The sequence below is a fragment of the Carassius auratus genome, unplaced genomic scaffold (genome assembly GCF_003368295.1).
Source record: "Carassius auratus strain Wakin unplaced genomic scaffold, ASM336829v1 scaf_tig00017499, whole genome shotgun sequence".
NCBI classification, from domain to species: Eukaryota; Metazoa; Chordata; class Actinopteri; order Cypriniformes; family Cyprinidae; genus Carassius; species Carassius auratus.
Genome location: NW_020524791.1, coordinates 381530 through 408806, shown reverse-complemented (window position 1 = coordinate 408806; position 27277 = coordinate 381530). Strand labels below are relative to the sequence as shown.

The window sequence follows — 27277 nt, the reverse complement described above, 5'->3', positions numbered from 1 at the left end:
TTTAATTCTTGATATCAACAATTTAATTGTCACTAGTGACAATGTTCATTTCTGATATCTGAAAATGTATTTCTGATATCAACAATTGGGAGGGTAATTTCTGATATCTAAAATGGCATTCTTACTAGTAACAATTACATTCATGATATCAGAAATGAACATTGTCACTAGTGACAATTAAATTGTTGATATCAAGAATTTAATTGTTGATATCAAGAATTAAATTGTTGATATCAAGAATAGACGTCTTTACTAGTAACCATGTGATTACTGATATCAAAAATAAAGGTCTTTACTAGTAAGAATTGTATTTCTGATATGTGAAATCGGAATTTCAACTAGTAAGAAAGCAATTCTTGATATCAACAATTAAATTTGAATGGCAGCCTATGGTGACATTTAACTAGTGAAAATACATTTCCTGATATCAAGAATTAACATTGTTACTAGTGGAAATTGAATTGTTGATATCAAAAATAGCAATTGTTACTAGTAGAAATCTAATTCCTGATATCAAGAATTAACATTGTTACTAGTGGAAATGTAATTGTTGATATCAAAAATTCTAATTGTTACTAGTGGAAATGTAATTGTTGATATCAAGAATTAACATTGTTACTAGTAAAAATTGAATTGTTGATATCAAGAATACATATCCTGCGAATGAATAAAAGTTAATTTGGCTTGCCATACTAGAGAGCTCTCTAATTCAATTGTTACTAGTAAAAACTGAATTATAGAGCTCTCTAATTGTAATTGTTACTAGTAAAAACTGAATTAGAGAGCTCTTTAATTCAATTCTTACTAGTAACAATTCCAATTACAGAGCTCTATAATTGTATTATTACTAGTAGAAACTCCTATTCATGAGATGCAAAACAGATTGCAGATATCCCGCCTACAACAGTGCATTTCAAAATAAAAGCCCTGTAGCGTGGTTCTAAAGTATCCTGAAATATTTTACAGACTTAGGTAACATTAATCATGTTCACATTAAAGCAAAATTAAGATGATGCCTGAGATGAATATTTACAGTGTTTAGAATTGATATGCAATAATAGAATGATTGTGTTTGTTGTTTAGTAAAATAGAAAACATTAGGCCAAATAGTCTTAAACTTTTTTATAAATTGTGACTCGGGGTTAAATCTAGCCTAAAGTTTTTTTCAAGTTTTTTTTTCTTCTTCTTTTTTTCTCCAGGTTGCAATATTGTTTTATATTTTGCCTTCAAATAAGCTTATGCCTGTTGTGGTTGCATGTGTTTGTTGTTAAGTAAAATGAACAAGAGAACACTGAGGAATTCTGACTGTGCATTTAACTCTTTTGTATATATAAATATATATATATTATCGTTAGTCTCATATCATAATTGATAAAAGTTATATTTCAATGTTTTTGGTAAACAAGAAAAAACAAATTTTTTAGAAATCACATTGTTATTTTTTATTGATATTATAACAGTACATTCAACCAGATGTGTGAACAAGTATGCAAAAGAAAAAGATCCATCATCAATTGCCTAACCAATAAAAGTGACTTAGGCAGAATATGCCATGACTTTCTCTTACATATAAAATGCAAACATAACAAAACTTGTTTTACTCTCCTAAATGTAACCAAGATGTGTAACTTGTGAACCCTAACCAAGTTGTTTCTTATTAATGTCTAACCTTAACCACTGTTTTCCTTTTCTACCCTTAATCAAAGTTCCACTTAGGTGCTGTGCAAACATAACCAAAGTTTTTTTATTCTCCTAAATATAACCAAGATGTGTAATTTGTCCTGACGGCAGTAATGGGATGGGACTGTAGGCAGTCCAGAGAGCCATTCTTTCAGGAAGGTCTGGTCAACATCTGATATGGGCACACATGGGCCAGTCTTGTTGATCTCGGGTTTACACGGATCAGTTTTGGATTTTAACCATGATCCGATGGTTCTGGGGGCGATGCAAAGTGTTGAACAGAAAAGATTCTTACACACAGGTAGTTTACGTCTATCTGCCAGTTGCAGGTGGTATAATAGGGACGTTGTTCTCCAAGATGCAATACCACCTTTCTTCTGTTTTATGGGCACATTTTGGACTAGAGTCTGGATATACAGCTTGTGTGTCTCCCAGAAAGGCATGGACCAGAAATTGTTTAAGATATCTGTTCCATGCTCTTCAGTCAGTTTCTCTGACTTTAAGCAGTGATGTGATGTGTAGGGTGGGCCCATGGTCTTTGGTGGTCTCTCCTGTCCCATTGGATTCTTCTAATTCTCCCCCTTAAGACGCTTCTCCTTTATCAGCTCTCGCTTCCACATATCTGGCCTTGGGTGCCTATGACGTTGAACAGCAGAAGTTTCAAGTACATCTCCTGCATCTCCTTCACTGACAGCTCCTTGAGCTGTGTCTGTATCACTACCATTATCTGGGCTGTCATCTTTCTCAGGTGTATAGTCCTCATTCAAAACAGTGTCATCGATTTCACTATTTGACGATAAATCAGGATCTGATTCTGCTCTGGAGGCTTTACTGGCCGTTTCCTCTTCTATTTGTTGCCCCATGTCTACGCCATTACCTTCTTTCTCAGGTCTGCTCTCATCTAAATCCTCCAACTCCACTACATGGGTATCAACTTTATTTCCTGACATTAAAACAGACAATGGAGTGCTGTTGAGTATTTTAACTCAGTAAATCATGTTAAATTCATAGGTCCACTGCAAAAAAAAAAAAAAAAAAAAAAAAAAAAAAAAAATCTAAATCTTACCAAATACTTCTTATGTCTAGTCAAAATGTCTAATTTATATAAAAAACTATTTTACTTTTTTTATTTTACTATTTTTACTTTTATTTGCATTTAAAATAAAAAGTAAATGCTTGAAAAATTACTTCACTTTATTTTTTCCAGCATCTTTGCATATCTGAACCCTTTCCAGCAGTGACTGTATGATTTTGAGATACATCCTTTCACATTGAGGACATTTGCGGGACTCAAACACAACTATTTAAAAAGATTCAAACATTCACTGATGCTCCAGAAGGAAACAAGATGCATTAAGAGCTGGGGGGTGAAAACTTTTGGAATTTGAAGATCAATGTAAATTGTACTTAATTTGTGTACCGGGAAACATACAAGTATATTCTGTTGCTCACGAAGGGCAGAACTAAATGGAAAACAATTATATTTCAACAAAATAAGAAAAATTTGGCCATCTTCATTGTGTTCAAAAGTTTTCACCCCCCAGCTCTTAATGCATCTTGTTTCCTTCTGGAGCATCAGTGAATGTTTGAATCTTTTTAAATAGTTGTGTTTGAGTCCCTCAAATGTCCTCAGTGTGATAAGGTGTATCTCAAAATCATAAAGTCACTGCTGGAAAGGGTTCAAATATGCAAACATACTGGAAAACTGAAGAATCTGCAGGACCTTAAAGATTTTTCTGAAGAACGTTGCTCAGTTTAACTGTTCAGAACAAACAAGGGACTCATGCACAACCATCACAAAACAGAAAGACAGTCGAGGATCATCAGGTAACAGAAGACAGTATATATAACTTTTGAGTGGGGTTATTTTAATAATTTCAGCAATTCTTTTGTCTTGTGGACTAAATGTTAATATCTTTTATGTACAATATCTTACTCAGGACAGTACTAAATAAAAAATAACACGCATTTAGTATGATCTCTCTTATTTTTTGAAAATTACTCATATTTTCACAGATTCTGCAAGGGGTGCCCAAACTTTCGATCCCCACTGTAAATGCATAAAAACTATCATATTGTATTATTTGTCTGATGATGTTCAATTATCAATCAATCCATCCATAACCAAGATAATTACTAGACGATTTTCATTATCATTATTATTAGTATCATCATTATCATAGATTTTGGCCTTTATCATAGACTTTGGCCTTTTCAGAACTTGTACTATTATGATCATTATTATTATCAATATCTTTATTATTATTATCATTACTATTACTATCATCATTATAATAGATTTTGGAATTTTATCATAGACCTTTCAGTGTCCCACATTATCACTAAAGAAAAATGAAATGTTTGGTTTAATTAAAAATATTATGTCAACAGGTTCCACACAATTTGTTTAACTAATCTCAACAAACAATAATTTAATTCATTTTACAAAAGATGTTAAAGCAAGCAATCCAAATTAACAAGCCTTAATAGAATCAACAAACAACAATTCAGTTCATAGTACATGAAAGTTATAATTATTCATGACAAAGAAAAATTAATGTTTCCACATCAGAAACACTGCTCCCTTCAATAAGGATTTAATAAGACTATAACACTGAATCGGCAAATAAGAGTGCAGTCGTTCTATACAATTCAACATCGCTTCTTAATTAATGTTCATCAAACAGACCACAAACACATGTTTGAAATGCAATGTTACATTTCCAACAACTTATTTGTGTGATACGTTCTAAATTATATTAGAACAAGTTCTTTAACTGAACTGTTATCTGTTATTACTCAGGTACCTATCTAATGGTGCTACACTTCTGCAAGAGGGTGACAGAACAACAATTACCCATAATACACTGCAAAATCCTCAGCCAATGAGATAGTCTGTATAGGTTTTATTAATCTGTTACTTTTATGCAACAGTTATGTTGGCTGAACAAATAATTTTTAAGTAAAGCTGACAATACACACTTTTTTGTTGAATGAACTAGACTAAATTAAGTTCACATTGTTAATGTAAATTGGCAAAAGTGAAAGTAAATTTTTTTGAGTGTAGGAAGCACCAGATTGTTTTTAGACAACTTGCACTAAGAGCACTAATATGTCTATAATTTCTTTTATGAATGTGTTATCTGCATTTTCTCTTTTTATTTTGTTAGGAGACGTCCTGGGTTTTTTAAAATGGTATTGTGTTTGAATTTAATGTTTTGGCTACAAATCGCAGATATTGCAGACTGCTCAGCCCTGCCTCTCCACCGTGTACTTCGTCCATGTCAGCTGGGGGCGCCAAAGTTTCCCGCCTTCCTGTTTATATACCCCAGTTGAATATGCATAAGGCACGATTAGCATAATGATATGTCAATGATTACAGAGCTCTGTAATGCAATTGTTACTAGTAAGAATTGCTATTGTAGAGCTCTGTAATTCAATTTGAACTAGTAATATTATGGGAGGCCCTTTCAGCATAAAAACGTTCCAGCGTTACTCGTCGTAATTATATTTTTACTAGTAACAATTCAATTAAAGAGCTCTATAATTTAATTTTTACTAGTAACAATTACAATTATAGAGCTCTATAATTCAATTTTTACTAGTAACAATTATGATTGTAGAGCTCTCTAATTGAATTATAGAGCTCTGCAATTGTATTCTTACTAGTAACAACTGAATTAAAGAGCTCTATAATTCAATTTTTACTAGTAACAATTCCAATTAGAGAGCTCTACAATTCATTTATTACTAGTAAGAATACAATTGCAGAGCTCTGTAATTCAGTTGTTACTAGTAATAATCCAATTGCAGAGCTCTACAATTCCACTAGAGAGCTCTCTAATTCAATTGTTACTAGTAAAAACTGAATTATAGAGCTCTCTAATTGTAATTGTTACTAGTAAAAACTGAATTAGAGAGCTCTTTAATTCAATTCTTACTAGTAACAATTCCAATTACAGAGCTCTATAATTGTATTATTACTAGTAGAAACTCCTATTCATGAGATGCAAAACAGATTGCAGATATCCCGCCTACAACAGTGCATTTCAAAATAAAAGCCCTGTAGCGTGGTTCTAAAGTATCCTGAAATATTTTACAGACTTAGGTAACATTAATCATGTTCACATTAAAGCAAAATTAAGATGATGCCTGAGATGAATATTTACAGTGTTTAGAATTGATATGCAATAATAGAATGATTGTGTTTGTTGTTTAGTAAAATAGAAAACATTAGGCCAAATAGTCTTAAACTTTGTTATAAATTGTGACTCGAGGTTAAATCTAGCCTAAAGTTTTTACAAAGTTTTTTTTTTTTTTTCTTCTTTTTTTCTCCAGGTTGCAATATTGTTTTATATTTTGCCTTCAAATAAGCTTATGCCTGTTGTGGTTGCATGTGTTTGTTGTTAAGTAAAATGAACAAGAGAACACTGAGGAATTCTGACTGTGCATTTAACTCTTTTGTATATATAAAAATATATATTATCGTTAGTCTCATATCATAATTGATAAAAGTTATATTTCAATGTTTTTGGTAAACAAGAAAAAAAATTGTTTTTAGAAATCACATTGTTATTTTTTATTGATATTATAACAGTACATTCAACCAGATGTGTGAACAAGTATGCAAAAAGAAAAAGATCCATCATTAAATTGCCTAACCAATAAAAGTGACTTAGGCAGAATATGCCATGACTTTCTCTTACATATAAAATGCAAACATAACAAAACTTGTTTTACTCTCCTAATTGTAACCAAGATGTGTAACTTGTGAACCCTAACCAAGTTGTTTCTTATTAATGTCTAACCTTAACCACTGTTTTCCTTTTCTACCCTTAATCGAAGTTCCACTTAGGTGCTGTGCAAACATAACCAAAGTTTTTTTATTCTCCTAAATATAACCAAGATGTGTAATTTGTCCTGACGGCAGTAATGGGATGGGACTGTAGGCAGTCCAGAGAGCCATTCTTTCAGGAAGGTCTGGTCAACATCTGATATGGGCACACATGGGCCAGTCTTGTTGATCTTGGGTTTACACGGATCAGTTTTGGATTTTAACCATGATCCGATGGTTCTGGGGGCGATGCAAAGTGTTGAACAGAAAAGATTCTTACACACAGGTAGTTTACGTCTATCTGCCAGTTGCAGGTAGTATAATAGGGACGTTGTCTCCCTTAAGACGCTTCTCCTTTATCAGCTCTTGCTTCACATATCTGGCCTTGGGTGCCTATGACGTTGAACAGCAGAAGTTTCTAGTACATCTACTGCATCTCCTTCACTGACAGCTCCTTGAGCTGTGTCTGTATCACTACCATTATCTGGGCTGTCATCTTTCTCAGGTCTATAGTCCTCATCCAAGACAGTGTCATCGATTTCACTATTTGACGATAAATCAGGATCTGATTCTGCTCTGGAGGCTTTACTGGCCGTTTCCTCTTCTATCTGTTGCCCCATGTCTACGCCATTACCTTCTTTCTCAGGTCTGCTCTCATCTTAATCCTCCAACTCCACTACATGGGTATCAACTTTATTTCCTGACATTAAAACAGAAAATGGAGTGCTGTTGAGTATTTTAACTCATTAAATCATGTTAAATTCATAGGTCCACTGCAAAAAAAAAAAAAAAAAAAAAAAAAAATCTAAATCTTACCATATACTTCTTATGTCTAGTCAAAATGTCTAATTTATATAAAAAACTATTTTTCTTTTTTATTTTACTATTTTTACTTTTATTTGCATTTAAAATAAAAAGTAAATGCTTGAAAAATTACTTCACTTTATTTTTTCCAGCATCTTTGCGTATCTGAACCCTTTCCAGCCGTGACTGTATGATTTTGAGATACATCCTTTCACATTGAGGACATTTGAGGGACTCAAACACAACTATTTAAAAAGATTCAAACATTCACTGATGCTCCAGAAGGAAACAAGATGCATTAAGAGCTGGGGGTGAAAACTTTTGGAATTTGAAGATCAAGGTAAATTGTACTTAATTTGTGTACCGGGAAACATACAAGTATCTTCTGTTGCTTACGAAGGGCAGAACTAAATGGAAAACAATTATATTTCAACAAAATAAGAAAAATTTGGCCATCTTCATTGTGTTCAAAAGTTTTCACCCCCCAGCTCTTAATGCATCTTGTTTCCTTCTGGAGCATCAGTGAATGTTTGAATCTTTTTAAATAGTTTTGTTTGAGTCCCTCAAATGTCCTCAGTCTGAAAAGATGCATCTCAAAATCATAAAGTCACTGCTGGAAAGGGTTCAAATATGCAAACATACTGGAAAACTGAAGAATCTGCAGGACCTTAAAGATTTTTCTGAAGAACGTTGCTCAGTTTAACTGTTCAGAACAAACAAGGGACTCATGCACAACCATCACAAAACAGAAAGACAGTCGAGGATCATCAGGTAACAGAAGACAGTATATATAACTTTTGAGTGGGGTTATTTTAATAATTTCAGCAATTCTTTTGTCTTGTGGACTAAATGTTAATATCTTTTATGTACAATATCTTACTCAGGACAGTACTAAATAAAAAATAACACGCATTTAGTATGATCTCTCTTATTTTTTGAAAATTACTAATATTTTCACAGATTCTGCAAGGGGTGCCCAAACTTTCGATCCCCACTGTAAATGCATAAAAACTATCATATTGTATTATTTGTCTGATGTTCAATTATCAATCAATCCATCCATAACCAAGATAATTACTAGACGATTTTCATTATCATTATTATTACTATCATCATTATCATAGATTTTGGCCTTTATCATAGACTTTGGCCTTTTCAGAACTTGTACTATTATGATCATTATTATTATCAATATCATTATTATTATTATCATTACTATTACTATCATCATTATCATAGATTTTGGAATTTTATCATAGACCTTTCAGTGTCCCACATTATCACTAAAGAAAAATGAAATGTTGGGTTTAATTAAAAATATTATGTCAACAGGTTCCACACAATTTGTTTAACTAATCTCAACAAACAATAATTTAGTTCATTTAACAAAAGATGTTAAAGTAAACTAAATTAACAAACCTTAGTAGAATCAACAAACAACAATTCAGTTCATTGTACATGAAAGTTATAATTGATGATGACAAAGAAAAATTAATGATTCCACTTCAGAAACACTGCTCCCTTCAATAAGGATTTAATAAGACTATAACACCGAATCAACAAATAAGAGTGCAGACTATCAATACAATTACACATCATTTCTTTATTAAGCTTCATCAAACAGACCACAAACACACGTTTGAAATGCAATGTTACATTTCCAACAATTTATTTGTGTGATTTCTTCTAAATTACATTAGAACAAGTTCATTAACTTAACTGTGATCTGTTATTACTCAGGTACCTATCTAATGGTGCTACACTTCTGCAAGAGGGTGACAGAACAACAATTACCCATAATACACTGCAAAATCCTCAGCCAATGAGATTCAAGTCTGTATTGGTTTTATTAATCTGTTACTTTTATGCAACAGTTATGTTGGCTGAACAAATAATTTTTAAGTAAAGCTGACAATACACACTTTTTTGTTGAATGAACTAGACTAAATTAAGTTCACATTGTTAAAGTAAATTGGCAAAAGTGAAAGTAAATTTTTTTGAGTGTAGGAAGCACCAGATTGTTTTTAGACAACTTGCACTAAGAGCACTAATATGTCTATAATTTCTTTTATGAATGTGTTATCTGCATTTTCTCTTTTTATTTTGTTAGGAGACGTCCTGGGGTTTTTAAAATGGTATTGTGTTTGAATTTAATGTTTTGGCTACAAATCGCAGATATTGCAGACTGCTCAGCCCTGCCTCTCCACCGTGTACTTCGTCCATGTCAGCTGGGGGCGCCAAAATTTCCCTCCTGCCTGTTTATATACCCCAGTTGAATATGCATAAGGCACGATTAGCATAATGATATGTCACCGATTACAGAGCTCTGTAATGCAATTGTTACTAGTAAGAATTGCAATTGTAGAGCTCTGTAATTCAATTTGAACTAGTAATATTGCAATTACAGAGCTCTCTAATTCTAATTGTTACTAGTAAGAACTGAATTATGGAGCTCTGTAACTTAATTCTTACTAGTAACAATTCAATTAGAGAGCTCTGTAATTTAATTATAGAGCTCTATAATCAAATTGTTACTAGTAACAATTGAATTAGAGAGCTCTATAATTAAATTATTACTAGTAAGAATTGCAATTAGAGAGCTCTGCAATTGAATTCTTACTAGTAATAATTTGATTATAGAGCTCTATAAATGAATTACAGAGCTCTCTAATTGAATTGTTACTAGTAACAATTATGATTAGAGAGCTCTGTAATTCAATTGTTACTAGTAACAATTACGATTAGAGAGCTCTCTAATTCAATTGTTACTAGTAACAATTCAATTAGAGAGCTCTGTAATTCAATTATAGAGCTCTGCAATTACACATATCTTTAATGTGTATTTTTACTAGTAATAAATCAATTGAAGAGCTCTGTAATTCAATTGTTACTAGTAAGAATTCAATTAGAGAGCTCTATAATGGTAATTGTTACTAGTAATAATTCAATTAGAGAGCTCTATAATTGTAATTGTTACTAGTAAGAATTCAATTAGAGAGCTCTATAATTGTAATTGTTACTAGTAAGAATTCAATTAGAGAGCTCTATAATCATAATTGTTACTAGTAACAATTGAATTAGAGAGCTCTATAATTGTAATTGTTACTAGTAACAATTCAATTAGAGAGCTCTATAATCCGAATTGTTACTAGTAACAATTGAATTGCAGAGCTCTATAATTAAAAATGAATGGAAGTCAATGGAGACATATGACTAGTAATAAATGAATTGTAGAGCTCTCTAATTGGAATTGTTACTAGTAACAATTGAATTAGAGAGCTCTATAATCATAATTGTTACTAGTAAAAATTCAATTAGAGAGCTCTATAATTGTAATTGTTACTAGTAAGAATTCAATTAGAGAGCTCTATAATTGTAATTGTTACTAGTAAGAATTCAATTAGAGAGCTCTATAATCATAATTGTTACTAGTAACAATTGAATTATAGAGCTCTATAATTGTAATTGTTACTAGTAGAAATTAAATTATAGAGCTCTTTAATTGAATTGTTACTAGTAAAAATATAATTACGACGAGTAACGCTGGAACGTTTTTTTGCTGAAACGGCCTCCCATAGTAATATTGCCATTACAGAGCTCTCTAATTCTAATTGTTACTAGTAAGAACTGAATTATGGAGCTCTGTAACTTAATTCTTACTAGTAACAATTCAATTAGAGAGCTCTGTAATTTAATTATAGAGCTCTCTAATCAAATTGTTACTAGTAACAATTGAATTAGAGAGCTCTATAATTAAATTATTACTAGTAAGAATTGCAATTAGAGAGCTCTGCAATTGAATTCTTACTAGTAATAATTTGATTATAGAGCTCTATAAATGAATTACAGAGCTCTCTAATTCAATTGTTACTAGTAACAATTACGATTAGAGAGCTCTCTAATTCAATTGTTACTAGTAACAATTCTATGGGAGGCCGTTTCAGCAAAAAAACGTTCCAGCGTTACTCGTCGTAATTATATTTTTACTAGTAACAATTCAATTAAAGAGCTCTATAATTTAATTTCTACTAGTAACAATTACAATTATAGAGCTCTATAATTCAATTGTTACTAGTAACAATTATGATTATAGAGCTCTCTAATTGAATTCTTACTAGTAACAATTACAATTATAGAGCTCTCTAATTGAATTCTTACTAGTAACAATTACAATTATAGAGCTCTCTAATTGAATTTTTACTAGTAACAATTATGATTATAGAGCTCTCTAATTCAATTGTTACTAGTAACAATTCCAATTAGAGAGCTCTACAATTCATTTATTACTAGTCATATGTCTCCATTGACTTCCATTCATTTTTGATTATAGAGCTCTGCAATTCAATTGTTACTAGTAACAATTCGGATTATAGAGCTCTCTAATTGAATTGTTACTAGTAACAATTACAATTATAGAGCTCTGTAATTCAATTGTTACTAGTAACAATTATGATTATAGAGCTCTCTAATTGAATTCTTACTAGTAACAATTACAATTATAGAGCTCTCTAATTGAATTCTTACTAGTAACAATTACAATTATAGAGCTCTCTAATTGAATTATTACTAGTAACAATTACCATTATAGAGCTCTCTAATTGAATTCTTACTAGTAACAATTGAATTACAGAGCTCTTCAATTGATTTATTACTAGTAAAAATACACATTAAAGATATGTGTAATTGCAGAGCTCTATAATTGAATTACAGAGCTCTCTAATTGAATTGTTACTAGTAACAATTGAATTAGAGAGCTCTCTAATCGTAATTGTTACTAGTAACAATTGAATTACAGAGCTCTCTAATCATAATTGTTACTAGTAACAATTCAATTAGAGAGCTCTGTAATTCATTTATAGAGCTCTATAATCAAATTATTACTAGTAAGAATTCAATTGCAGAGCTCTCTAATTGCAATTCTTACTAGTAATAATTTAATTATAGAGCTCTCTAATTCAATTGTTACTAGTAACAATTTGATTATAGAGCTCTATAATTAAATTACAGAGCTCTCTAATTGAATTGTTACTAGTAAGAATTAAGTTACAGAGCTCCATAATTCAGTTCTTACTAGTAACAATTAGAATTAGAGAGCTCTGTAATTGCAATATTACTAGTTCAAATTGAATTACAGAGCTCTACAATTGCAATTCTTACTAGTAACAATTGCATTACAGAGCTCTGTAATCGGTGACATATCATTATGCTAATCGTGCCTTATGCATATTCAACTGGGGTATATAAACAGGCAGGCGGGAAATTTTGGCGCCCCCAGCTGACATGGACGAAGTACACGGTGGAGAGGCAGGGCTGAGCAGTCTGCAATATCTGCGATTTGTAGCCAAAACATTAAATTCAAACACAATACCATTTTAAAAACCCCAGGACGTCTCCTAACAAAATAAAAAGAGAAAATGCAGATAACACATTCATAAAAGAAATTATAGACATATTAGTGCTCTTAGTGCAAGTTGTCTAAAAACAATCTGGTGCTTCCTACACTCAAAAAAATTTACTTTCACTTTTGCCAATTTACTTTAACAATGTGAACTTAATTTAGTCTAGTTCATTCAACAAAAAAGTGTGTATTGTCAGCTTTACTTAAAAATTATTTGTTCAGCCAACATAACTGTTGCATAAAAGTAACAGATTAATAAAACCAATACAGACTTGAATCTCATTGGCTGAGGATTTTGCAGTGTATTATGGGTAATTGTTGTTCTGTCACCCTCTTGCAGAAGTGTAGCACCATTAGATAGGTACCTGAGTAATAACAGCTCCCAGTTGAGTTAATGAACTTGTTCTAATGTAATTTAGAAGAAATCACACAAATAAATTGTTGGAAATGTAACATTGCATTTCAAACGTGTGTTTGTGGTCTGTTTGATGAAGCTTAATAAAGAAATGATGTGTAATTGTATTGATAGTCTGCACTCTTATTTGCTGATTCGGTGTTATAGTCTTATTAAATCCTTATTGAAGGGAGCAGTGTTTCTGAAGTGGAATCATTCATTTTTCTTTATCATCATCAATTATAACTTTCATGTACAATGAACTGAATTGTTGTTTGTTGATTCTACTAAGGTTTGTTAATTTAGTTTACTTTAACATCTTTTGTTAAATGAACTAAATTATTGTTTGTTGAGATTAGTTAAACAAATTGTGTGGAACCTGTTGACATAATATTTTTAATTAAACCCAACATTTCATTTTTCTTTAGTGATAATGTGGGACACTGAAAGGTCTATGATAAAATTCCAAAATCTATGATAATGATGATAGTAATAGTAATGATAATAATAATAATGATATTGATAATAATAATGATCATAATAGTACAAGTTCTGAAAAGGCCAAAGTCTATGATAAAGGCCAAAATCTATGATAATGATGATAGTAATAATAATGATAATGAAAATCGTCTAGTAATTATCTTGGTTATGGATGGATTGATTGATAATTGAACATCATCAGACAAATAATACAATATGATAGTTTTTATGCATTTACAGTGGGGATCGAAAGTTTGGGCACCCCTTGCAGAATCTGTGAAAATATTAGTAATTTTCAAAAAATAAGAGAGATCATACTAAATGCATGTTATTTTTTATTTAGTACTGTCCTGAGTAAGATATTGTACATAAAAGATATTAACATTTAGTCCACAAGACAAAAGAATTGCTGAAATTATTAAAATAACCCCACTCAAAAGTTATATATACTGTCTTCTGTTACCTGATGATCCTCGACTGTCTTTCTGTTTTGTGATGGTTGTGCATGAGTCCCTTGTTTGTTCTGAACAGTTAAACTGAGCAACGTTCTTCAGAAAAATCTTTAAGGTCCTGCAGATTCTTCAGTTTTCCAGTATGTTTGCATATTTGAACCCTTTCCAGCAGTGACTTTATGATTTTGAGATGCATCTTTTCAGACTGAGGACATTTGAGGGACTCAAACAAAACTATTTAAAAAGATTCAAACATTCACTGATGCTCCAGAAAGAAACAAGATGCATTAAGAGCTGGGGGGTGAAAACTTTTGAACACAATGAAGATGGCCAAATTTTTCTTATTTTGTTGAAATATAATTGTTTTCCATTTAGTTCTGCCCTTCTTAAGCAACAGAAGATACTTGTATGTTTCCCGGTACACAAATTAAGTACAATTTACCTTGATCTTCAAATTCCAAAAGTTTTCACCCCCAGCTCTTAATGCATCTTGTTTCCTTCTGGAGCATCAGTGAATGTTTGAATCTTTTTAAATAGTTGTGTTTGAGTCCCTCAAATGTCCTCAATGTGAAAGGATGTATCTCAAAATCATACAGTCACGGCTGGAAAGGGTTCAGATACGCAAAGATGCTGGAAAAAATAAAGTGAAGTAATTTTTCAAGCATTTACTTTTTATTTTAAATGCAAATAAAAGTAAAAATAGTAAAATAAAAAAGAAAAATAGTTTTTTATATAAATTAGACATTTTGACTAGACATAAGAAGTATATGGTAAGATTTAGATTTTTTTTTTTTTTTTTTTTTTTTTTTTTGCAGTGGACCTATGAATTTAACATGATTTAATGAGTTAAAATACTCAACAGCACTCCATTTTCTGTTTTAATGTCAGGAAATAAAGTTGATACCCATGTAGTGGAGTTGGAGGATTTAGATGAGAGCAGACCTGAGAAAGAAGGTAATGGCGTAGACATGGGGCAACAGATAGAAGAGGAAACGGCCAGTAAAGCCTCCAGAGCAGAATCAGATCCTGATTTATCGTCAAATAGTGAAATCGATGACACTGTCTTGGATGAGGACTATAGACCTGAGAAAGATGACAGCCCAGATAATGGTAGTGATACAGACACAGCTCAAGGAGCTGTCAGTGAAGGAGATGCAGGAGATGTACTTGAAACTTCTGCTGTTCAACGTCATAGGCACCCAAGGCCAGATATGTGAAGCAAGAGCTGATAAAGGAGAAGCGTCTTAAGGGAGACAACGTCCCTATTATACTACCTGCAACTGGCAGATAGACGTAAACTACCTGTGTGTAAGAATCTTTTCTGTTCAACACTTTGCATCGCCCCCAGAACCATCGGATCATGGTTAAAATCCAAAACTGATCCGTGTAAACCCGAGATCAACAAGACTGGCCCATGTGTGCCCATATCAGATGTTGACCAGACCTTCCTGAAAGAATGGCTCTCTGGACTGCCTACAGTCCCATCCCATTACTGCCGTCAGGACAAATTACACATCTTGGTTATATTTAGGAGAATAAAAAAACTTTGGTTATGTTTGCACAGCACCTAAGTGGAACTTCGATTAAGGGTAGAAAAGGAAAACAGTGGTTAAGGTTAGACATTAATAAGAAACAACTTGGTTAGGGTTCACAAGTTACACATCTTGGTTACAATTAGGAGAGTAAAACTACTTTTGTTATGTTTGCATTTTATATGTAAGAGAAAGTCATGGCATATTCTGCCTAAGTCACTTTTATTGGTTAGGCAATTTAATGATGGATCTTTTTCTTTTTGCATACTTGTTCACACATCTGGTTGAATGTACTGTTATAATATCAATAAAAAATAACAATGTGATTTCTAAAAACAATTTTTTTTCTTGTTTACCAAAAACATTGAAATATAACTTTTATCAATTATGATATGAGACTAACGATAATATATATTTTTATATATACAAAAGAGTTAAATGCACAGTCAGAATTCCTCAGTGTTCTCTTGTTCATTTTACTTAACAACAAACACATGCAACCACAACAGGCATAAGCTTATTTGAAGGCAAAATATAAAACAATATTGCAACCTGGAGAAAAAAAGAAGAAGAAAAAAAAAAACTTTGTAAAAACTTTAGGCTAGATTTAACCTCGAGTCACAATTTATAACAAAGTTTAAGACTATTTGGCCTAATGTTTTCTATTTTTACTAAACAACAAACACAATCATTCTATTATTGCATATCAATTCTAAACACTGTAAATATTCATCTCAGGCATCATCTTAATTTTGCTTTAATGTGAACATGATTAATGTTACCTAAGTCTGTAAAATATTTCAGGATACTTTAGAACCACGCTACAGGGCTTTTATTTTGAAATGCACTGTTGTAGGCGGGATATCTGCAATCTGTTTTGCATCTCATGAATAGGAGTTTCTACTAGTAATAATACAATTATAGAGCTCTGTAATTGGAATTGTTACTAGTAAGAATTGAATTAAAGAGCTCTCTAATTCAGTTTTTACTAGTAACAATTACAATTAGAGAGCTCTATAATTCAGTTTTTACTAGTAACAATTGAATTAGAGAGCTCTCTAGTGGAATTGCAGAGCTCTGCAATTGGATTATTACTAGTAACAACTGAATTACAGAGCTCTGCAATTGTATTCTTACTAGTAATAAATGAATTGTAGAGCTCTCTAATTGGAATTGTTACTAGTAAAAATTGAATTATAGAGCTCTTTAATTCAGTTGTTACTAGTAAGAATACAATTGCAGAGCTCTATAATTCAATTAGAGAGCTCTACAATCATAATTGTTACTAGTAAAAATTGAATTATAGAGCTCTATAATTGTAATTGTTACTAGTAAAAATTAAATTATAGAGCTCTTTAATTGAATTGTTACTAGTAAAAATATAATTACGACGAGTAACGCTGGGACGTTTTTATGCTGAAAGGGCCTCCCATATTTCCACTAGTAACGACACGTATTCTTGATATCACAAAAGACGTCATCAGAAATGCAAAAATGCGTTTATCATATCAAAAATGAAATTGCAACTAGTAATACACATAATTCTTGATATCTTTAACTTAATTGTTACATGTTAAAATTACATTTTCACTAGTAAAAATTGTTATTTTAGTTATCATGAATTCCTTTTTGGATATGTGCATAGCAATGAACTCCTTTTTGGATATGTGCATAATTTAATGACGAGTGCAACCTTTTATGAATGTTTATGGCGGATAAACTTCAAGATACAGAGCACAAAAGAGAATGGGCACATTCGATTGCCCTCTTATGAAAATAAAACGCTCCTGTAGGCTATTTTTAATAATTATTTTGTTTTTATTTCGACAGGGACGATTTGACTCCACCTACAAACGTAGGGTAGTGTTTGTCAAATGTGTTAAAAGACATTAGAATATTATCGTTTTCTGTGGCGCAGAAGGTTAAGCGCCAAACATGTACTTTTTGACGCGACGGACCTGGGTTCGATTCCGCCTTTTGCCGAGCTCTTTCTTTATCCTTTTCACGTCCCGTATCACATCGGAAAGGCATGTATTTTCAATAAAACTCAACGAAATTATCGAAAAGTGAAAAATAACATGGATATTGGGTAAGGTTAGGGCTAGTTGTAGGAGCTCCGGAAAGTTACCGTTTGGATGGCATTTAATTTCAAATTAAATAGCATTAGTGTGCATTGCATCCATTAGAAATACATCGATTAAAATTTGCAATCAGACTTATGACGTTACATTACTTAACATTTATTTAAGACACTTTTTCGATTATATATCGAAAGCAATTTAGAGAGAAATGGCTATGTGGAATATGTGGAATCTGTGTACTAGGAATATGTTACTACATTCCAGTTCACCCAGTAGCCTATTGCAGGCGGTGTTATGCTAAATAGAGTGTGGTGCTGATGTGCATGTTTCTAATCTTTTTCCGCTTTTATTTATACAGTTGTGTTTGTATTTATTATCGTTTTCAGCTGTTTGTCATGTATGAATTATTTAGAATGATTATTTTAATAAAACATGTTTTTTTTTTTTTTCTCACCGTCATTGTGAATTGTACCTTGTTTAATCGGTTCTGTGCATTACTTTAACTTTAAAGAATTACCGGAACACCTGTATAGATTGTGGGTGTAACAAAAATAAGTGCTATTCTTTTTCTAGAGTCTTGCATTACAGATTGTAGGGACTGATGGCCTGACTGGCTTTGAGTACACCTCTCACGTTTCGTATTTTTATTATAGCTTTTAATATGACAGTACCTGAAGAAATGATACTTTGCTACAATGTAAAGTAGTGAGTATACAGCTTGTATAACAGTATACATATATTTACCATTCCTCTTGTCCACCGATGCTTCAAGAACCGGATAACATGTTATATAAAAAATTATTCCTTCAAAAAAAAAAAAAAAAAAAAAAGTCCAGTAAACCGTTTGTATGATGCATTGTTATCTGTTATATTTTTTCCTTTAGATGTGTTTTTTATTTGATGTATCAGAAGAAAGTGTAATAAAAACAAAAATAAACACCTGAAAAAGCGACATGAAGTTATTTATAAAACTAAATTAATGCCTTGTTCACTTTTCCTTTAATTATCCGAAGGACTTGGTGGCCAATAAAAGGAAACAGCATAAATGTTTTTTTTTGTTTGTTTTTTTTTACAATTAACAATTTTTTTTACAAATGAATCCGGCCATAATATAATTTTTCAAGTTTCACTGACAAAAATAAATAAAAGAGGAGCCGTTTCTGCACGTGGACGTTCTTCTGCCATCTTTGGCAAATGCTGAAAAAGGAGGAGTGTCGAAAATCTCATTAATATTCATGATCTCATTACCATAGCTATTCTTACATGTAAAAATGGCATTTCTACATATCTGTAAAAGTATTTTTACTAGTTAAAATGTTATTTAAGATATCAGTAATTCTATTTTCACTAGTTGCAAGGACGATTTCAGATATCAACTGCCTTTGTTGATATCAATAATTACTTTGTTACTAGTAACAATGTGAATTCTTGATATCAACAATTTAGTTGTTACTAGTTGAAATGTTAATTCTTGATATCAGTAAATGTATTTCAACATGTTACAATTGTTATTTTTGATATCTGAAAAATAATTTCTGATATCAATATAATTTCTGATATCTAAAATGGCTTTCTTACTAGTAACAATCACATTCATGATATCAGAAATGAACATTGTCACTAGTGACAATTAAATTGTTGATATCAACAATTAAATTGTTGATATCAAGAATAGACGTCTTTACTAGTAACCATGTGATTACTGATATCAAAAATAAAGGTCTTTACTAGTAAGAATTGTATTTCTGATATGTGAAATCGGAATTTCAACTAGTAAGAAAGCAATTCTTGATATCAACAATTAAATTTGAATGGAAGTCTATGGTGACATTTAACTAGTGAAAATACAATTCCTGATATCAAGAATTAACATTGTTACTAGTGGAAATTGAATTGTTGATATCAAAAATAGCAATTGTTACTAGTAGAAATCTAATTCCTGATATCAAGAATTAACATTTTGACTAGTGAAAATTGAATTGTTGATATCAAAAATACATATCCTGCGAATGAATAAAAGTTAATTTGGCTTGCCTATTGGCATTCCCAGGTTAAAAATAATTGATATCAAGAATTAACATTGTTACTAGTTGAAATATAATTCCTGATATCAAGAATTAGCATTGTTACTAGTGGAAAGGTAATTGTTGATATCAAGAATTAGCATTGTTACTAGTGGAAATGTAATTGTTGATATCAAAAATTAACATTGTTACTAGTGAAAATTGAATTGTTGATATCAAGAATACATATCCTGCGAATGAATAAAAGTTAATTTGGCTTGCCATAATAGGGGTGTGTGGTATATATCGTCTACAATAACATCGTAATTGCTTTTTTAACTATGTGCCATTTGACATTATCAAGTATTTTGCAAAAACATTCTTTTTTTGTTTCAGAACGCTTCAAGATGGTGCATGTATTCATTACGTGAAGTCTAGACTAGTGCACATGCATAGAGTGTAATTTCATTGCACTTTAACTACATTTAGAATAGTCACAAAATTAAAAATATATTGGGGGCAGAAAATGTATATAGGCTATTTATACCACTACATATAGTCTTGTTTATCATTTTCACATGAAGAGTAACAAAACAAATACGCTCCAAAAATCAGCATGATTACAAATGTGATATAGTTTTTTTTACAGCAGTTAATTAAGATGCTTAAGTTTTAGACATCATATTTCCTGTTTTTGCGCTATTTCGACAACAACAAAAAAATCACTGCAAACACAGCCACAGCGCTCTTTTGCAATGAGCAATGAGGTGTTTCATTCCTGAATGAATCAACCTTTAAATAATTCAGTTCAATCGTAATGACTCACTTTTTAACAGTGATTAGCTCCCACCTACTGGCGTTTTTAATTTCACATTCAAGGTATATTTTATTAATTAAATAATTAAAAATATCAATATTTAAAGTTTTATGTTTGATATATCAAAACATGATTGATGCATTTGTAATTGCAGGTTAAATGCATTCATGTCCTGCATTAGTCAGTAAATGCAACTTCAGGTAGCTTCCGTGTTTTCTCTGCATTGCAATTTTTTGCATCAATTTTTTTTTTATCTCACAACCCTGACTTTTTTTCTCATAATTGTGTTATACAAACTCGCAATTGTAATTGCAATCATAATTGTGAGATATAAACTTGCAATTCAGAGAAATAAAAATCAAGACTTCCAGATAAAAACTCACAATTTTGACCATATAACACACAATTGCGAGTTTATATCAATTCTAAGAAAAAAATCAGAATAGCGTTATATAAAATCACGATTGCGAGAAAAAAAGCCAGAATTGAGAGTTTTTATCTTGCAGTTGTGAGGAAATAATTGTGAGATAAAGAAGCAATAACCTTTTTTTAATTTTTATTCAGTTGCGGAAATGGGCTTCAATACAAGTCACCAACACAATAACACAATCAGCAAAATATCATCTAATTATCGTTATCGATAAAATCCCAGAAAATATGAAGATATTATTTTTTGTCAATCATACAGCCCTAAAAATCAATATTTAAACTAGCTTACCTACAACATGGACGTCGTGAGTGAAGCTGTCAAGTAGTTTACCATTGGCAAACACTTCTAAAACATATCTTCCAGCATCAATGGTCATGCAGATAGAGGTCACAACTCCCACTCTTGTGCACACGACCACTGAAATGCAAATCCTGACTAAAACCATAAGCAATTTTGGACCCAAATTTCAGAACAGCAGTTAAATCCTCTCTGTTTGCCAAACTACACATCAGGATAATACTGCCACCCTTTCGTCCCAACACAGTTATAGAAGTAGCACCTACAAATAAAAACAGTGTTCAAATCACAACACAATATTGATGCTAATGTAGTATTTATTAATATTATTAATGTCACCAATCCTTATTTTTACAAATAATTATTATTTGTTGCACATTCTCACCAGGCAAGACAAGCAGCAAAACAAAAGTCAGGCATCTGATAAAAAAGAAAAAGAAAACAAGGTAGTTACATGGTACTCAAATCTCACCAAAAGTAAAAAAAATATTGTGCAGAAAGTCAAAAATCCCTGTTTATTTAAAAGGTATTCCCTGAGAATAGGGAAAGAGACGCTGCATCCTCTAGAGGGCGCTATGGGAACACTGTCAGCGTGACCGGTGTCTGAAGCATGAATGAAATAACGACAATGAACTTTATAATTATTTTTTTTATTTTTTTTATTTAGATAAATGACTTACAAACATTAATTCCAGCAAATCAACATACAACTGCAATATTAAACAATACAAATATCACACCTTTAGACAAAATGACAAATCATAACAACAACAGCAAATAAAAAAATAAAAAAATAAAAAAATAAGTAAATAAAAAAATAAAAATAAGAAAAAGCAAACAGCATATTACTTCCTTTTTCCTAATTAGACATTCAATATATATATATGTATATATATATATATATATATATATATATATATATATATATATATATATATATATATATATACATTTTGTGAACACAAAATTTCTTTTTATTTTTAACTAACTTTAACGATTTCTTTAGCATTCCATCTAGATTAAGAATAGACTACATTTAGGTATGCATTTTGCACATTTTTGTTTATGGATGTAATATTTACCATGCAGGATATAAAAGTTACGACAATGAACTTGTCATTGGCAGGCGGAAGCATATAACGTAAGCAAATGAGCGACTGCGGATATAAAAGGGCACCTGTAGACCACACCATCCTCTTTTTTTGTCTTCAGGCCTTGGGTACGAAGCACATATGCGTTTGACTCACGAGAGAGTAGGATGCGCTGACAGCGTTATTAACAGGGTTCCTTAGCACTTCACATAATAGGAAAACCCAGTCCAGGATTATGTGAAATATGCCAAGGGAAGGAAACTGTTGATCATGTGTTGTTACTTTGTCCTAGGTATGAATATTTACATATACGTTCATGCATTTAGTAGATGCTTACATCCAAAGCGACTTACAGTGCATTCAGGCTATACATCTTAACATGTGTTCCCTGGGAATCGAACCCACAACCTTTTGAGCTGCTAACGCAATGCTCTACCACTGAGTGAACAGGAAAGGAAAGAACTACAAAGAGAATTACCGAATTTAAGATGCAATGAATTTTCAATCTGCAACATATTAAACACAAAACAAGGATATGGTAAATGATTAAAGACAATTTTATAATTCATTAAGAATGGGTTCGGTGCACAAGATGGCGCCGGTGAGCTTTGGTGATGTGAGTGTGTCCATACTTACTTCCGGTCTTGCTACCTCGCATTTATTGTAAGGGAAACCTAAATACGAAACTTGAGTAGATGTATATAATTAATGTTTTTCAAATTTAGCAATGGATAGTGGTATATCAAAGACCTGAGGAAACATCTTCCATACATGTTTGCGTAGCTCTGTGTGGAAATTCATCAAGATACAATGCAGAGATTGCTTTATTCTTCTTCTGTTGATTATGCAGTTTATTAAATTAAACGAATATGCTGTACTCTTTCACTGACTAACTATATACAATACATATTGTCACTATCACCGATATATATTGTTGCATTTTTGTATTGCGATACCCCTATTGCATATGGAAATGTTTTTTTACATAAATATATATATTTTTTTGTCTGTAACCAGGTAACTAATTCACCACCAGCCTTCGAGGAAAAGGTAATTTACTTCTGGCATGGGATAACATCCTTCTGACTGCTTTTAGTATTTTACTTAATTACTTGCTTTTTAGTTGACAGATGCAAAGTGTCCTGTGTGCATGAAAACGTTTCCTCTTCTGGAATTGGAGTTCCATGCAAGCTTTTGTGGTGACTTGGAAAGGTAATGCAATACACATAGCATTGTAGAAACTGCAGTCTAATTTTATGATGCGTGATGTATATTTTGACATTTCTTGTTGAATCAAAAGCATGTTTATATGGAAAATTAGACTTTAATGCAAATTAGCTACATATAAATGCACTGAATTAAATATTTTTACTTCACATAAACCGTAATATATTTTCACAGTTGCTTTTCTTCCTAGTTCAGAGTCCCTTCAGACAAAGAGCCCTGATATAATGAAGCCAGACAATGAAGAGATGTCATGGTACTTTCATTTAAAAAAGTAACATTAATATTGTCAAGTAATATTTACTTTTAAAATTTATAACTTATGTATCATGCTGTCTAAACCATCCCGTGCTGAATATTTAAAAGATTTAACAGTTAAATATAAAAACAATTTACAGTGAGGAGGATGTCCTACGATGGCTAGCTGCTCAAGTTGACACCTCCAAGGATTTCAGCATCTGTGTGTCCAGAATTAACCTTGTGGAACGAGGTCTGTTACTTTGGAGGCGACAAAAGATCAGCTCCCCGGTCAACACTTTAAAGATTACTTTCTTAGGAGAGGCTGGAGTTGACACAGGTGCTCTACGAAAAGAATTCCTGACAGGTCAGAAGTTTTTTATTTTTTTTACTTTGTAACATATCTTAAAAGCTACACCAAAAAACATTTGATTTCTTGTTAATTTGTTATGGTTAGATATATATATTTTTTGTATATGTGTATATATAGAACTGATTGGTGGCATAGAGACCAGACTCTTCGAAGGAGAGGAGGGCAAAGGCAAAATGCCGAAATATTCATTGAATGATCTTGACAATGGCCTGTTTCGGTAAGTGTTTCTCCTCTAAACAATGTGTCACCCAAAAATTAATGTTGTCACTTATTCACACTCATGTCATTCCAAAAACTTAAGTGTGCTTTTTTCTGTGAAAAGAAAAAGAAAATCTCAGCTGTTGTTGTCTGTACATTTCTGGATCTAAATAGGAAACATTTGTTTTAGGCTGAACAATCCTTTCAAAAGCAAATGTAATTTAAACATGTAAATTTCAAATATACACTAACTGGTAAATTGTAATATTCTACAATACTGTGTTTCTTGTTACTTGTCATTGCAACAGAGTTGCTGGGGAGGTCTTTGCTGTTAGCCTTGCCCAGGGTGGCCCAGCTCCAAGATTTCTTCAGGACTGGTGCTACGATTTTCTGTTGAGTGGAACCCTTGAAAACGCTAACAAGGATAATGTTTACGATGCTGAGTTTTCACCACTGATTAAAATGGTATCAGAAAACAAATTATCTTAGTTTCTTTCTATTGCATGTATTTTTTTTTTAAGTGTACACTTATAGATTTTCCTTAACTTAAAGATCGAGGAGGCCTCAGACTTATCATCTTACAGTGAACAGATTGTCAACTGTGGCTACACGGGGCCTATAAATGAGGACAACAAGCAGAATATAACAAGGTTTTACTCTGCAATATTTTTCAAATGAATTTATTTTATGTATCTTCCACAGAAAATACAATGTTTAAACATTAACACTGAAATATTTGTTTTATTTCTTTAAAGAGCGATTGTAATGCATGCTGCTGCTCGAAGAACACTCATGCTTCAGCAGCTCCGTGAAGGTTTGCAGCTTTACCGTTTAATTGACACTATGGAAAAGAACAGGGAAGTGTGCCGCAGCCTCTTTGTTGTGCAAGGTGGTAATGATAAGGTGAAGTGATAGGATTTCAAAAACGTACCAGTTAAATTTTGCATAGCTGTTTTAAAAGATGTTACAGCAATAATCCTTAAATTATTTGTATTGCATGATGCTGTTTATATAATGTTTGTCATTTTTGTTGTGTTTCAGGTGGACTCTCATTACATTGTATCCCATCTTGCTCCACAAATGAGTGAGAGAGGCACTCTAAAATATACCAAAGAGGTCCAAATACTGAATCACTTCCAGGATTTTCTGATGGAGCTTGAAGGTAAGTTTGTATTCATTTCAGGTGTTAATGCAGGTGTTTTTTATATTTCTACACTGGTAAAACTGATAACTGATTGATCAGATCATTACTCCAGTCTTCAGTGTCACATCACTCTTTAGAAATCATTCTAATATGCAGATTTGATGCTTAAGAAACATCTCAGATTATTATTGTTGGAAAAAGTTAACATAGCTTAACATTATTGTGGAAGTAGTTATGCTTTTTCATAATTCTTTGAAGAATAGAGAGATCATTTATTATTGCATTAATTACATAGAAGTCTTTTGTAACATTATAAATGACTCCTTGCATCAATTTAATACACCCTTAATGAATACAATTATTCATTTGTCTTTTTAGAATCTTACCAAAAATGTTTCAATGTTATCATTGTTTCCACACGCGCATCAAAAACTGATTTCAACATTAAGTTATTGAGCATCATATTAGAATGATTTGTGAAGGATCATGTGACACTGAAGTAATGATGCTGAACATTCTGCTTTGATAACAGAAATAAATTACAAATGGTACAATTTTCAAAATGTTGTGATTGTTATAAATGGTTATTAAAAACATTGTACATTTTACTGCCCTAGATGGAGATGCTCAGGATGAGGCAGCACTCTCTGTGCCACAGGTGATGCAGTGGCTGACTGGTCAAGCGCATAGGCACCTGCTTCTGTCAGAGAGAGAGGCCTTTAAAATTACTGTTCAGTTTGACCACACTTGTATGCAACGACTGCCAAGCCACACACTTTGCTATCCAATCATCAGTGCATGCACCCAAACCATTACTTTTCCCACTGCACATCTGTCAAATTGTAATGAATTTAAAGAAATAATGAAAACAGCAGTGCAACACGGAGGTTGCTTTTATAGGGTGTAGATTTTAAAATGAACTCCAAATGTTCACATAGTCCACATCTCTCAATAGTTTTAATTTAATCTTTAAAGTTCAGAGATACAATGTTCAACGTGTTAATAACTTTACATGCTTCTGAACATGTTTTACAGCATTGTATAAAATTAAATGTTTTACTGGCAAATAACTGAATTTCTTTAATTAAAATTCTGACAGAACTGCATGTGTACTTCTGAGTGTTTTACTTAAACATTTAAATGTTAAATAGAGCACAATCTTTTGATGATAGAAAGTGTCTGGACATAGAGCTCCCTGTCATTCAATGGTGATGTCAAGGGATTAATTAATCCACGCAGAACGGCAAGTTTTTGGTCAGAAAAAGGGCAATGGATCTCTGGCACCACCACACCATCCTCTGGGTCAGTATCAGCAGTTTCCTCTCGAAAAAGTTGCTCCACCACCTGAAAAAAGAAACCATTGTTATTTTACAATATTAACTGCTTTTAATTATAAAAATTTTAGGCTGACCTAAATTAGTTAGTTTGATAAACTGGTAAATTATCTTATCCCAAAGAAGCTATATTTAAGTAAATTAATACTTCACCCAGAATGAAAATTCTGACCGTTATTTGCCTAAATGTATTTTAGGCCCTATTTATACCAGGCATTGAAATGGGTTACGATTGCTGGGGTTCTCAACTCTGGCCCTCAAGATCTACTTTCCTGCAGAGTTTAGCTCTAACCTTAATCAAATACACAAGGTTGTGGCTAAACTCTGCAAGAAAGTAGATCTTGAGGGCCAGAGTTGAGAACCCTCTTGTTATGTCAAGATAACAGTGCCAAAAAAGTGGAAAAGCATGAATTATTCAGCTATCTGAAAAAAATAAAAACAGGAAAACTATAAAAACATTTACATTACAATTTA

General features: G+C 32.0%; 1 protein-coding gene and 1 long non-coding RNA gene across 2 annotated transcripts in view; one reads left to right on the top strand and one right to left on the bottom strand.

Moving 5' to 3' along the window:
- LOC113075708 (uncharacterized) overlaps positions 1-21281 on the bottom strand; it is a 60223-nt gene extending 38942 nt beyond the window's left edge. The window contains exon 1 of the long non-coding RNA XR_003281021.1: positions 21194-21281. This is a non-coding gene — a long non-coding RNA (uncharacterized LOC113075708). The remainder of the gene's footprint in view (positions 1-21193) is intronic.
- Positions 21282-23309: 2028 nt separating this feature from the next.
- Positions 23310-26410, top strand: LOC113075699 (uncharacterized). The gene is made up of 10 exons (XM_026248379.1): positions 23310-23343; positions 23417-23505; positions 23711-23773; positions 23916-24121; positions 24245-24344; positions 24634-24790; positions 24878-24975; positions 25081-25228; positions 25367-25487; positions 26087-26410. The coding sequence occupies exons 2-10, from the start codon at positions 23444-23446 to the stop codon at positions 26374-26376; spliced, it is 1245 nt and encodes a 414-aa protein (XP_026104164.1). The 5' UTR covers positions 23310-23343; positions 23417-23443; the 3' UTR covers positions 26377-26410.
- The last annotated feature ends 867 nt before the right edge of the window (positions 26411-27277 follow it).

Excerpts from the sequence above, each read along its gene's own strand:
- LOC113075699 (XM_026248379.1), top strand. The coding sequence starts at position 23,444 with ATGAAAACGTTTCCTCTTCTGGAATTGGAGTTCCATGCAAGCTTTTGT. Across the intron at positions 24,976-25,080 it reads AACAAGCAGAATATAACAAG|AGCGATTGTAATGCATGCTG; the intron begins GTTTTACTCTGC and ends ATTTCTTTAAAG. Across the intron at positions 25,488-26,086 it reads TTTTCTGATGGAGCTTGAAG|ATGGAGATGCTCAGGATGAG; the intron begins GTAAGTTTGTAT and ends TTACTGCCCTAG.